The 12,748-nt window shown below is 53.1% G+C and overlaps 3 protein-coding genes across 3 annotated transcripts; 2 read left to right on the top strand and 1 right to left on the bottom strand.

Annotated features, from left to right (window-relative positions):
* Positions 1-195: 195 nt before the first annotated feature.
* On the top strand, positions 196-3,159 carry QC763_112020 (uncharacterized protein; the record flags this gene model as incomplete). Its single annotated transcript, XM_062907790.1, has 1 exon — positions 196-3,159. Exon 1 carries the CDS (start codon positions 1,933-1,935, stop codon positions 3,157-3,159), a length of 1,227 nt encoding a protein of 408 aa, XP_062770766.1. The 5' UTR covers positions 196-1,932.
* A 1,578-nt stretch (positions 3,160-4,737) lies between these two features.
* On the top strand, positions 4,738-6,074 carry QC763_112025 (uncharacterized protein; the record flags this gene model as incomplete). Its single annotated transcript, XM_062907791.1, has 4 exons — positions 4,738-5,076; positions 5,139-5,272; positions 5,329-5,447; positions 5,530-6,074. 4 exons carry the CDS (start codon positions 4,738-4,740, stop codon positions 6,072-6,074), a joined length of 1,137 nt encoding a protein of 378 aa, XP_062770767.1.
* Positions 6,075-6,793: 719 nt separating this feature from the next.
* On the bottom strand, positions 6,794-12,127 carry QC763_112030 (uncharacterized protein). Its single transcript, XM_062907792.1, has 4 exons — positions 10,520-12,127; positions 9,868-9,960; positions 8,854-9,699; positions 6,794-8,793 (listed from the first exon to the last, which is right to left on the bottom strand). The coding sequence occupies exons 1-4, from the start codon at positions 10,587-10,589 to the stop codon at positions 7,928-7,930; spliced, it is 1,875 nt and encodes a 624-aa protein (XP_062770768.1). The 5' UTR covers positions 10,590-12,127; the 3' UTR covers positions 6,794-7,927.
* Positions 12,128-12,748: the final 621 nt, after the last annotated feature.

Here is a 12,748-nt window from a genome sequence, read left to right on the forward strand (position 1 = left end):
CAGCGAACATGATGTGGGTGATGTTCCATTGTGTCTCTTGCCCATTCCCCGCACCTCACTCACTCGCTCACCGGAGTTGTCATATGGATATATCTAAACGATAATGGATGGTTGAGATGAGACAGGTGCTCAGGAATGGATTGTGGTAAGCGTCTGGTACCTGGCATCAATCAACAGGGGTACGACCGGGGATGTTAAACGTGGTGTGGACCGTGCCCCGGCTCCGCCCCCACTGAGGATCGACTGAGCGAGAATTCTTTCCAGCTTTTGTCGTCTGAACGGGCAGCTTGTGCATCACAGTTTGAAGCACCGAAGAAAACATCAATGGATGAGACAATATGAGACTTGTTGAATACGAACCTCTACTGTACCTGGTCTTCTCGGGAAGAGTGTGTGGGACCTGACCACCCGCCCACCACCCACTGTCGATGGTGGGGTTGCAGCGATGAGGGCAGGTGATGCCGAAGCAAATTGCATTCACAATTTCACATCCTCCATCATTGATAACGTGGAAGAACAGCAGAAATATTCCATCAAGGTCTTCCTCTCCGGGTTGCCATCCTGTTTGGGCAAGAGGATCTCATCCCCCGCTCCAAACCTCGACAGGTACAGGGTTCGGCTCCTAATCAAAGTTTCAGGAACACCTGGGGCCCCATCGGCCAGTGGATGGATGGCTGTCAACGGTTTCTGCCAACATCAACCACGTCACCTCACCTTGACCCTCAGCCGCAACTTGCAACAAAAAAGATGGAAACGCTCACCGCTCACCCGTCGTGCCCGTACCAATATCCCGCCTCCGACGGCCCGTCTTGGACTGAGAATTCTAGCACACAATCAATCGTGGCATCTGTCATGGTCCTGCTGTACCACACCGGCTTCTCCATCACACCATCGGCTGCCAGCTCAGGAACGACAGGAACCACAACATGAAGGACCCGACTCAGTGACGGGCTTGAAAACTGCAAGCACTCTAACTCCATTCCGGTCGTTTTTGCCCTCCATGTCACTGCGGGGCAGAGACCCCCTCCTCCAACAAGAGAAGCCAGGGGGGGGGAGTGGCCTGTCAAGAGTCAACACCCATGTGCAAGCCATGCCCAGCTTGGAAGTACCAACGTACCGCAACACAATTGTCGAGATTCACAAGCCAACGAAAGCCAACCATTCTCGAGCTTCAGGTTCTTTCTGCACTCTCAGACGACCACCTCAAACCTCGACTGGCATGTTGGTACCGCAGACAGCTTAAATCTCCGACTGGAGTCTTTCTTTTTCTGTTTCTGTTTCTGCCAGGTACAAAGCAGACGGTACCTAAGGTAGCTCTTAAGCAAGTGCATGGAGCTAAGGCAGTCCTGTCCAGTGCCAACCCCCAGCCGACCAAAGCCCAGTCGAATGCAAGTCTTTTCTGCGTGTGCTGCACATCCTTTCCAGTTCTCTCGCTAGATTTCAAGTCTCCACAAACCCAACCTCTGGGGCTGCATTTTGTCCACCACCTCTGTCCACCACACCCCGCCCGGCCTGTTTTTGTGCGAGGGGGGGACCGGGGGGAGGACCACTGCGGTTGTGTCGGCTGTGAAGGTGGGCTCGAGCACACGGCTCCGAATATATCTGCCGGCCCCCTCCAAAGTCAGCCGTCGTTGGCTCTCCTCCAAGCTGGCTCGGCTGGCCACACCTACCTTACCGTGGTGACCCCCATCTTCCCCATCCATCTCGAGAAGCCGTCGAGGTTTGGAATTGGGCTTTGATTATTCTTGTCTTTCGTTCCCCTTTTCACCCCAGAGCCTTCCAGGCCCTCGTGCCGTCGAACTGATGCTCTCTCACCACATGGAGTCGTTTGGTCTCCAATGGTCTTAACTTTGCTCTTTCAAGTTTGTCCTCCCCAATGCTACATGTCATGCTCTGCACTTCCCCTCCTTTGCAACGCTTGAGAGGCCGATCATGTCTACATGGCGAACCAATGTTCAACCCGTGACGTGGGACCGAGACGTATCTGCTGTTGAACCTCGACAGCAGCCGTGGAGGGGACCGCCTTGGTTGCCGCACCAGAGCCGAACGTATCCCATCACAACCATACTGACAATTCCGGCTCCAGTCCCATCTACCTCCACAGGACCAGACGAAGCACCAATAACGACTGGTGCAGTACCTTCAGAGACACTCTTGATTTTTACATCGATTTCGACCACTTCGCCTTTCTCTTCCTCCATCGCCTCCTCATACCCGGACACAGACGTGGCAGATATTATGTCCACAGATATTCCGGCTTCAGCAGTCCCAACCACCGCCGATGCAGTAACCAATGAGACTTCTCCCGGTAGTGAGGACGGAGTTGCCGGCAACAAGAACCTTGTTATCATATTGAGCACGGTGCTCTCGGCGGTGGCTGTGATTTTGATTGCGGGAGGGCTGTATTTGTGTTGGAGATATCGGCAACGACGACGATTGTTCTTTTCAAGAGGCATTACACCTATCGATGACGATGAAATTGCGACTTGGAAAGTGCCCAGGGACGAGAAGAATGGCTACCCAGCAGGAGACACCGATGTTGAAGGCGATGCTGCCTTCAACAAGGAAACAGGGGGACCATCTCACGGAAGAAAGGTTTCGACGACCTCGATCAAGAAGCCACCCAGTGTCATCGTGTACAACAGCGTCCAGGGCTATCGTCAATCAATCGATGAGCCTACACCACGGCGCTCTTTTACTCAGCACCCGGTTTACGGCAAGATGAGCTTGGATAAGGGCCTTCCCCAAACACCAATTCAGGCCAGGGCACCCAACGCCAGGGCAGGCCTCACAGACGAATCCGTTCCAGGCGACGACCCATTTATCCCGAGCCCGAAACGGCAGACATCTCGCTTATCCAAAATTCCACCCAGCTCGGCATCTCACCGTCGGCATCACGGGAGGACAAGGAGTTCTCGGAGCAGTACCCGCAGTTTCGGAGATTATCGGTACGGGGCTTCAGATGTCGAACTATCTCCACGCCACTCTCATGATCAGTTTCGCTCCCGCCACCATCATTACAACCTCAATCACTCGCGAGTTTATTCATCATCGTCTATTCCACCCAGGCTCTCCCTGGGCGAAGAGGCTCACTATAACGGAGGCTCTCCCGGCCGGCCGCTGTTCAAGGAGGACGAGATTGGCCGAGCAATTGGATAAACGGCTTTTCTTTTCACACACCCCTATAAGGGGCACTGCATATATTTTCTTTTTCTCTCTCTTCTATTCTTTTACATTTCTGATAGGCTGGTTCGAGCATCAGACTGGTGTTGGGGATGTGGCCCCTGTTCTTTTTCCACACCGTGTAGGACGGTCAAGGCTGTTGACGCAGACTTTTTTCTGGTTCAGATACGACAGGCCTCGACTTGCTTGCTTTCTATGGAACATTTTTGACTTCATTACTTGATAGCAGCCCTGAAGATGGCTGATGATATGATGAAGGCGGTTGATGGATATACCCCCGTTTTTGTTGTTTTTTTAACGGATGAATTATTTTTTGTTTATTCCCATTTGAGATGGAAGAATGACGTGGTTGAGGTGCTGGCATTGCTTTTCATGATCGTGGATTACACTCCACATATCACCCTTTTTTTTTACGGAGAGGAACGGGTGGGTGAGTGATACCCCTGACTTTCTCTTCTGGAAGGAAACGGGTGATCGGAACCGAGATGAGCGAACTCAACTCGACACAAGAAGAAGCAAAGCGGGCACAGACGACGACGACGTTGACGACGATCATGGACATGGGATATGATTGGCTTTTGCGGGAGTACCCGTCGTCACGTCACTTTCACACACACGCACACTACAGAGACACATCCTGTAACAAATGTATGAGTAGTAGTTTACTAGCAGTACTTTTTCACCTTGAGATAGTTTGGCAATACTGCTACCAAAAACTACCGTTTCATGCGGGCTACCAAACAGGAAAACAATGGTCCCAAACACTGGATAGATATGGTGAAGGTTCAAAAAACAAGTTATGGGCAAATGAGAGTACTTCCTGCACTGTAACCTGAAACAGGACGAGCCTTGGGAGGGTGAGAGAGAGAGGGCCCGAGCGAGCGACGACGGGCATGGGATGATGGTGAGGAAAAAAGGGAAATCAGGATCGCCAATGGCGTTTTTCGATTCTGGGGAATACGGGCCCTGGCTGAAACAAAATGGGATGGATGATGGGGGGCCAGAAGGAGATAAGAGTCCGAAAGGGGAATATAACAAATAACCCTAACCCAGAGTTGGTGTTACAAAGGGCATGAAAGATGAGCTATGAGGGTGAGGTCGGGGTTAGGGTCTTGAGAACTTTGAGTCTCAATTTCAATTAACGCGTCTACGACACAAAGACCAGCACGACGCGCCACAATTTTCTCCATTGGTGCTCCACCATCCAACAGACCGCTCACGTATCGTCAATTGTTGATGCTTAGCGAAACCAACTCTTCGGCTTGTCTAACTACATCGACGACCAGCAGTCGATTGCTGGACATTGACAAGAAACGAACTGCGCATTGAAGCATTGAAAAAAAAAACCCCGATTGAGGAAGGAGCAGAGCATCCTTCTATAACACGGCCAGCCTCGTCTTATAGATTCGATATACCCACTTTCAGCCCGTCGCGCTTATCAAAGTCATTCATTCAGCTTCAACTGTCCCCAATACTTGCGCTTGGAAAGTTCCACCCCGGCCGCTGTTGGGAATCGACCTTGAACAAAGACACCTGCCCAAAAAATCACAAGCAATGCCAGCCCGCAAGAGCGACGCCGCCGCCGCCGCCGCACGCCGAATCGATGTCTCCGTCGCAAGATTCGTCCTCGCCGGTGACGTCCCAGACGCCCCTGATACACCAATGTCGACCGAGCCACCTGCCTCTGCAGCAGCTGCTGCTTCTGCCCCTCCAGCACCAACGCCGTTCTCCGCAGAAACCCCAGCTCCCACCTCCCACCCAGTAGCACCACCAGGCTCTGCTTCGCCAAACGACAAGAGACCAAAATCCGGCGGCGGCGGCGGTGGTGGTGGTGGTGGTGGCCCAATGTCGGAAAAGGGGGACAAGGACAAGGAGGATGCAGTCACAATTGAGGTTCGCCCTTTATCATGTGTCCATGTTAGGGAAAAGGGGAGTGTTATTGACATGAAAACAAGGACCTCGCCCTCCCAAAATCAATCATCACCCGCCTCGCCAAGGGCGTCCTCCCAGCCAACACGCAGATCCAGGCCAATGCCATTTTGGCCTTGACAAAGTCGGCGACGGTGTTTATAAACCACTTGGCGAATGCGTATGCCCCCCCCTCTCTTCCCTTTATCTCCACGGTAACTAACAACCACCCTGCAGCGCAAACGAAAACACCCTCGCCTCCAACAAGAAAACAATCATGCCCCCCGATGTCTTCAAAGCCCTAGATGACATTGAATACGGCTTCATGAAGGAGAGATTAGAACTCGAGTTTGCCAGTCTGTTTAACCTCCCCTCCTCCCCCTTCCCTTTCCCGCGACCCCCTCCGCATTACTAACTTGCTGTTTGTCCCCCATATAGAATTCAACTCAATCCAAACCTCCAAACGGTCCACCTACCGCAAAAAAGTCGCGGCTGCCAAAAAGGCCGGCGCATCAGCTGGTGGTGGTGGTGTAGGGGAGGTGTCGTTTATGAGCACGGCTACTAATGATGCTGGGGATGAGGAGGAGGAAGAGGGGGAGGATGTGAGGAATGATACTACCCAGGTTACGGAACGGGGTGGTGGTGGGGGGGGGTTCGCGGCGGTGAATAAGCCCAAGATGGCGACGGCTGCTGCTGCTAGTGCTGAAACACCGTCGGGGGAGAGGAGCGCGAAGAAGGCGAGGTTGGATGCTGGTGCGAAGATGGAGGTTGATGGGCAGGTTTCGGATGCGGAGACTGTGGCTGATGAGGAGGAGGAGGGAGATGAGGAGGAGGAGGAGGAGGAGGAGGCGGAGGCGGAGGAGGAGGAGGAGGAGGAGGAGGAGGAGGAGGAGGAAGAGGAGGAAGAGGAGGAGAGTGATGATGATGATAAGGTGGGGAGGGGAGGGGAGGAGGATGAGGCTTTGGATGATGATAGTGATTAATGGGTGTTGTGGGGGAGCTTGGGCGGTGGGGGTTCGGAGGGGGAGATAAAACTTAATTCATGTGTGGAATGGATGATGTGAAATAGGGGCAGGGTTAAGGAAGGGGTTGGTGGTCATGAAGCACACTTTTTGCGTAAGATAACTGTATTTAGGTGGCATTTTTTTTATGCTTCTTGCCCCGTATTCTTCACATCTACTGTGCTCTAATCACTTATAACAATCGAGTTTATGTGGTCTGAGAGCTTCCGTTTTCTCTCTTATATTCCCGTCATCCGGACGGTAGACCCGTTTCCGGCCTGGTGTGTCTGGTCTCTTGTATTTGTGGATATGGTCGGGTTGGTTGCTCCTTCCATTATGAACATGACTGTCGGTTTAATAGGAAGGGGACATCCTGAGCTTCTAGAAAGAGCAAGGTATACCCTATGATCTACTAGAGAAAGAGCTTCTGCCATGCCAGCCAGCCAGCTGTTCAACACGGGAATGAAAAAACAAGTCATAATAAGGGTTTTACGAGCAATACCAGCAAGTCTGAACCCAAAGAAGAAAGTGATCTATCTACCCCCGAGCCATCATCACCTCCCCCCAACTCCCTCACCGAGGCAAAACCCACCTACCTGCAAATAACCGCCACAACAACCACAGGGATCCTCCATTTCAAACAGGACAAAACACACTACAACAGTCACAAGTCACTTTCAATAGAGAGAGATCATCACAAGCCCAAAAAGAAAACCACACAAATTCATTGTTATTACTCCAAACTTTGCCCCTCTTCCCCTGTTAAACCCCTTCCCTTGCCCGTCCGTCACTTGACAGCAGCACGTCAGTCAGTCTTGCTAGCAGAATTTCCCATCCCGCTCCTCCCAAGAGAGAGAAAAAAAGAGGAAAAAAAAGAAACAAGGAAACACCCCCTCTCTCGCTGGCCAAAGCCCCAAACAAATCCACGTTATCTCCCCCATAACCCTCCACTTCCCCCATCACAAAACATAAATAACATCAACGACAAGAATTGGCAAAATCAAAAAAACAATAGATAAACTTGTTCAAACCCTACCTAATATCCAACATGCCCCCAATATCCCCAATCCAAAGAGATAAGCAACAAAATCAGAGTGTCAAGATATAATGAAACAAAGACAGAAACAACAGCTACAACAAGTGCAAAAATCTTCCCACACTCCCTCCGTTTGCTCATACAACTAGCAGCAGCATATGATCCATCCCAGCCTTGAAAAAAGAAAAAAACCCTCCCTCCTAATGCTGCCCGCCCAATATTGTGCCAAACAACATCTCGGAATGCCAAAGAAAAAAAATCAATGAAATCAAAACTATAAACAACACAAATCAGAAGCGAAGAAACAGCAGAAAAATGACAACGACAACTCGACAGCGCAGAGATAGAGACATGGAAAAAAAGAGAGACAAGAGAGTAAATGATGAAATTGCAGAAAAATATCCCTTCCTAACGCGGTGTCCATAAGAGCCTCAAACCCCCTGCCGTCAACAATGACATTCTGTTGTCCTTCCTTCCCCAACCTCGGAAAAGAGTTACCAACCATTTTGCATGGATGGTGTGCAAAGAATATAACAATCCCAAGAACGGATAATCCAAAACAGAAAATGGTATCGTTGAAAAGAAGAAAGCATATAAAGTAGTGCCCGCAAAAGAGGGGGCTCCTCCTCGCCCGAGACTCCTCTATAAAATCCCGTCCCAAGTAGCCGGATCCAAATATGCTGTTGAAACCGACCCCCATGCCTTGCCTAACCCACACACTGAAAAAAGCACACAGATGCCTCTCCCATATCGACAAACCCTTGGAATTGTTTCTAAATACCGGAAACGCGCATCAAGCTCACTGCGGCTGGTTTGTCCACCACTGCGCAGGTGTTTGCTGTTGAGACCACGCCTGCGTGACGGCGGGTGGCGGTGCGCTCTGGTGCATGTACTGCCGGGGTGTCTGCTCGGCCGAATACATCCCCTGGGCTGAGGTGCTGTATCCTTGGTTCATGCCCGGCATTCCTGGGTACGACATGCCACCAGGCTGTTGCACTTGGCTCGATGTGCTGGAATGCCGCAGCTGAGGAGCGGGGGATTGCTGCGGGTGGGGAGACGGCTGAGACTGAGCCGTGTAGGCCGAATAGCCATGCTGCGGTGTCTGAGGCGTTGGTGGCCACATTTGGGTCTGGGGATAGCTGTAGTTCTGCGAGGTTGGCGGCAAGGTGCCCGTGGAGCCGGTTGGTGGGTAGGTTGGTCTGGAGCTGCTCTGGGATGGGTCCTGTGCCAGCCCCCGACCTGGGCCGCTAGGTCCAACAGAGGTGGGAGCATGCACAGGACCCGAGTACGGTGCAGCTGACATCATCAACTGGGGGCTTTGGTTGGAGATGATGCCAGGCTGCGGGATACCCTGTGTGGCGGTGTGCGTTGAGGGGGCTGGGCGGCTGGTCGACGCAGGTGCTTCGCTTGTGCCAACAGGCTGGCTCAGGGTTGTGGTGGTTGGTTGGTCGTGCTGTCGTCTCCAAATGTTCTGCATGTAGTCATTCCGCATATCGCGTTGCGAGTTGACTGAACGGTTAAACTCTGCAGCATGATGAGCTTGAGCGTGCAATTCTGTGATGGGCGTGGGTTGAAGTCGATCTTGATATGCTGGGCCGGTAATCTCCTGTCGTGGTCCCGTCTTGAGAATATTCGAATAGTCTCTGCTGTGAGTATTGTTGTAATCTGGTCCTAGTGTTATCACGGGCATTCTGGTCGAACTTCCTGGCGTCGGTCTAAGCATACCTGGTTGCACGAGTTGCGGTTGAGGGCCACCGCCAAATTGGCCAGGATTGGTGCTGTAGACAATTTCACCGTGAGGAGCTCCAAGCATGCTTGCGGTGTGGTTTGCCTCGGCTTCTCGAGCCTTGGACGCACCAGGTCGTTTCTCTCCTGCCGGGTCAGCCTCGGTGAAACCCTGTTTGCGAGCCTTGCTCTCCCAGTAGTCATCACGGACCCTCCGGCCATTCGTGATCACCCTGCTTCCAAACTGTCGAAACATGCTCCTGGCTGTAACAATGGCTATTTGCCGCGATCGGTAGGAGAAGGGGAGAATTTCCTGGTTTACCAAATCATCCTTTTCTTCCTGGCTGGCGATGATCTTGTACAAGGACCTGTTCTTGTTAAATAACAGGTACGAGTCTCTATATCCCAACACTCGGGCACACTCGGTTGCAAGCATGAAAAGCTTCTCGCCACGGTGCGGCACGAAAAAGGTACGGCAACGGTACTCGCGGCCGCCTGTGAGCTGGCCGTTTGGCAAAACCTTCTTCTCGCCAGCCTCGTCAATTTCCCGTGGTAGGTACTCGTCATTGCCGGGCCCAAGCTGGTCGGTGGTGTGGTCGCGGACCGTTGGGAGCGCCTTCAAGGTCGACTTGGTCGGGGTGGGTTTGGGCGGCGACGACTGCGGTGGTGGTGGAGCGGGGGGGTAGGTGGGCGTCTGGACAGGCAGCGGAGCATTTTGGCTCTGTGGCGTTTGCGGGGGAGCTGTCTGACGAGAGGGAGGTACCGGTGCCTGGGTGGCAGGTTCGGGAGCACCCCCGGATTGTCTGGACTTCATCGGTCTTCCTCTTTTTCTCGGCTTGTCACTACCTGAAGATTGCGTGACGGAGCTGTCAGCTTGTGGTCCCTGATCCCAGGTTTTACACGACGGGTCGCACAGCCACAGACATGTAACGCGGAGGTGTAGACCCGGATAGCAAAGGCTGCGGCTACACAGAGACAGGTAAGAAGCAACAAGAAATCACAGAAGAGACGTACCGTCCTCACCAGTCGACCCAGGCGGTCCTTCGTCGGGATAATCCTGCGGAGAACGGCCCCGCTTGATGCCTCGAGAAGTCGCGTCTAACAGTTCTGGCAGGTTGTTCTCATCAGTATCGCACGCTCGTATCGGTGATCGTCAATCAAAGTAAATATGCGCTTCATGTCTGAGTGGCTGTTGTTAGGAGAAGGCCGCGGGCTGGGTGAGTGGAAAGAAGCGATGACGAGAGGACGAGACGCGTAAAGTGGAGATCGGGAGGGGCTGCGACACGCGCGGGGGCCAATCCACACATGGTTCATTTGCTGGGTCTGGGCGACGACCATGGCGAGATCAGGACGTCGCGATGCTCTGGATGAACTGCGCCGGGCATCTCGGCGACGGCGACGGCGACAAGATCCAGGACTCGAGAGCTCAACGGACCGGTCTTTCTTTCCTGAGACATGTTTGGCGTGACTCGGTGGTTTCGAGGTCGACCTGCGTCACTAGATGGAGCTTGCCTTGCGCTGTGTGGGCTGACAGGTGTGTGGTGGACGGACGGGCGCGCGCGCGCAAACACTGGCTGGAGCCGATGGGCAGCGCGGGCGACAAATAGTGTTGCCGAATTGAAAATATTCCAGTCCAGAGATCAGAAGCAAAGCCAAAAGAACGTACCTGGGTTGAGGGCTGCTGGGTTGATTGTTGCACTATCAGCGCCGTTGGGTATGGGCTGTGCAGCGTACATGAGTGCCGTCGTCGTCGACCACGTCAATGGGTCTGCGAAACGACGTGTCTTGATATAGTTGGGCTGGCGTGGAAGGGGGCACGCAGCCAAAAGCGCTCAAGCTTTTTTTCCTGGTCTCTGCCTGGCTCGCTCTGGGTCCTGGGTCCTGGTCTGCTGGGAACGCACGCGCTGGGGGGAAGGATGCAGGCAAGGAATGCTGCTGCTGCTGCTGCTCTCATGCATGTATGTGGTTGGAGAAAGGAACTCGAATAGAAAAACACGGGTGCGAAATGGAAATATGCGTGCTTTTCCTCTTGATTTGCTAGCCTGTTTTTTTTTTCTCGCCTTCGGTGTTTATCACTTGCGAGGAGAGCTGGGCAGGCCACGGCCGGCGTGTCTCGAGAGAGATCAAGAGGCTCTCTCTCTCATTCTCTCTCTCTTCTGCTGCTCTTTCTCCTCACTCTCTCATCAGTTCGCGCTTTGCAGAATTGATGCGCAGACACAATACGCGGGGTGAAGGCTAGTCCTAATTGGGAGAGGCAGCACCCCGGTCAGGTTCGGCAAGGCAAGGCAGCGGGAGGGCTGCAAAGTGACGATGGATCCGCAGCTGTTAGCGCGAGTGACTGTTCTGCAACGTTGACCTTGATCACCATCTGGTCTTGATCTTGGCTCGGTCCGTATCAAGACATTTCGAAACAAATGCCTGGGTAGAGGGAGTCATCAGGCAGTCTGGGAATACGAAGAAGAGACGAACATGGTAGGTTTCGCAAGAGAAAAGCACCTAATCTGACGGGACGCGAGATGATGGCGCGTTGGTTGGTGGCGCATCGTCGTCCCAAAGTTCATCAGTATTATAGCTCGCTCTTGCGACTACACTATGCGAACCGCAAGTGCAGTAGCTACAAAAACAGCTGCTCATGTCAGATGAAACACCACAGGTACCTGCTCTGGTGTTGCATTGCGTTTGCCATCTCGCTTTTCGTAACAGACACAGACGACAGAGCCTAGCTGTTAACAGATAGGTAGCTCGTCCCCAGTGGCCGCGTGGAACCGCACCGCAGCGCGCGGAACGCCCATGCTCGTTGTGGTTGAACCAAAAGGAGGGGTGAGGATGGAGAGGGGCGGAACGGCTTCCTGGATGTGGGTACGGACGGGTAAGCAGAGCATGGGCTGCATGGGTGCACATTCAGCACGCTGGGTCTGATAGTGGCACAGTGCCAGAAACACAAACAGTCCTCTCTCTTCTTCCATGTTTATCTTCATCCTATGATAGTTGTGAGATTAGTAGCAGCATCTTGACGCCCGTAACACGACAGAAAGCACAGGCTCCCTCTGGGTAGGTAAGTCTCTCCTACTCGAGTGTAACGAGGAGCTCAGTTCTTGCACGCCAGGTGTGAAGCCAACAAGTGAACAGATGCAGGAAGCAAGGGTCAAGGGTCAAGGTGAGAGCAGGGACATGAGTGCGATTGCTGGCGGGCCCAGCTCTCTTGGCACCGGAGCCTTGTGGGAACGATGGAGGTACCTTCGGCCGACCGAGGTCCCCAGAAGCCCCGCATCAGTCCCATCCATATAACCAGGATGACAACGACATTTCTCATGGCTATTCAGACAACGCAGGACAAAAGATGATTGATAACCTGGGCAAGATGGATTTAACACGGATCTCACGGCATCTATATGCTGGACACCGGCTCTGGTGTGAGCCGAGCAGTCAAACACTCCGACGGAAGCTCATGAGGAGTCAGAGAGCTCCCCAGAGCTCCAAGGCTCCAGAGGCAGCTTGACGGCACAACCTCAAGTTTGACGTTGCACACGTTGCGGCACAGGAAAATGCAACTCTATGGCACGAGGGCAGGGTGTACATACTGCAAACCCCCGACTGAAGAGGACCCTGGCATCACGGTGCTTCTGGGCCGTGCAGTCCAGAGGCAAAGCGAGCTGTGCCCCGAGAAGCGGATGAGTCTGTCGATCACTTCTGCACCTGTCTCTTTTCAGTCAGTCGGGCCCGTTCTGCTATAAACACGGACGGCATAGCTTGCTCGCCACGACATCCAGGTCCGTACAACTCATACCACAATCTCCTCCGAGCGGTGACAATGGCACGGTAGGAATCGTGGCTCCAAACCTGAAATATTGCGCTGCTCTTTCTCTTGCTGCTGACAGCGTCGAGTTCCATGTCG

This window comes from Podospora pseudopauciseta, chromosome 1 (genome assembly GCF_035222475.1).
Source record: "Podospora pseudopauciseta strain CBS 411.78 chromosome 1, whole genome shotgun sequence".
Lineage (NCBI taxonomy): Eukaryota > Fungi > Ascomycota > Sordariomycetes > Sordariales > Podosporaceae > Podospora > Podospora pseudopauciseta.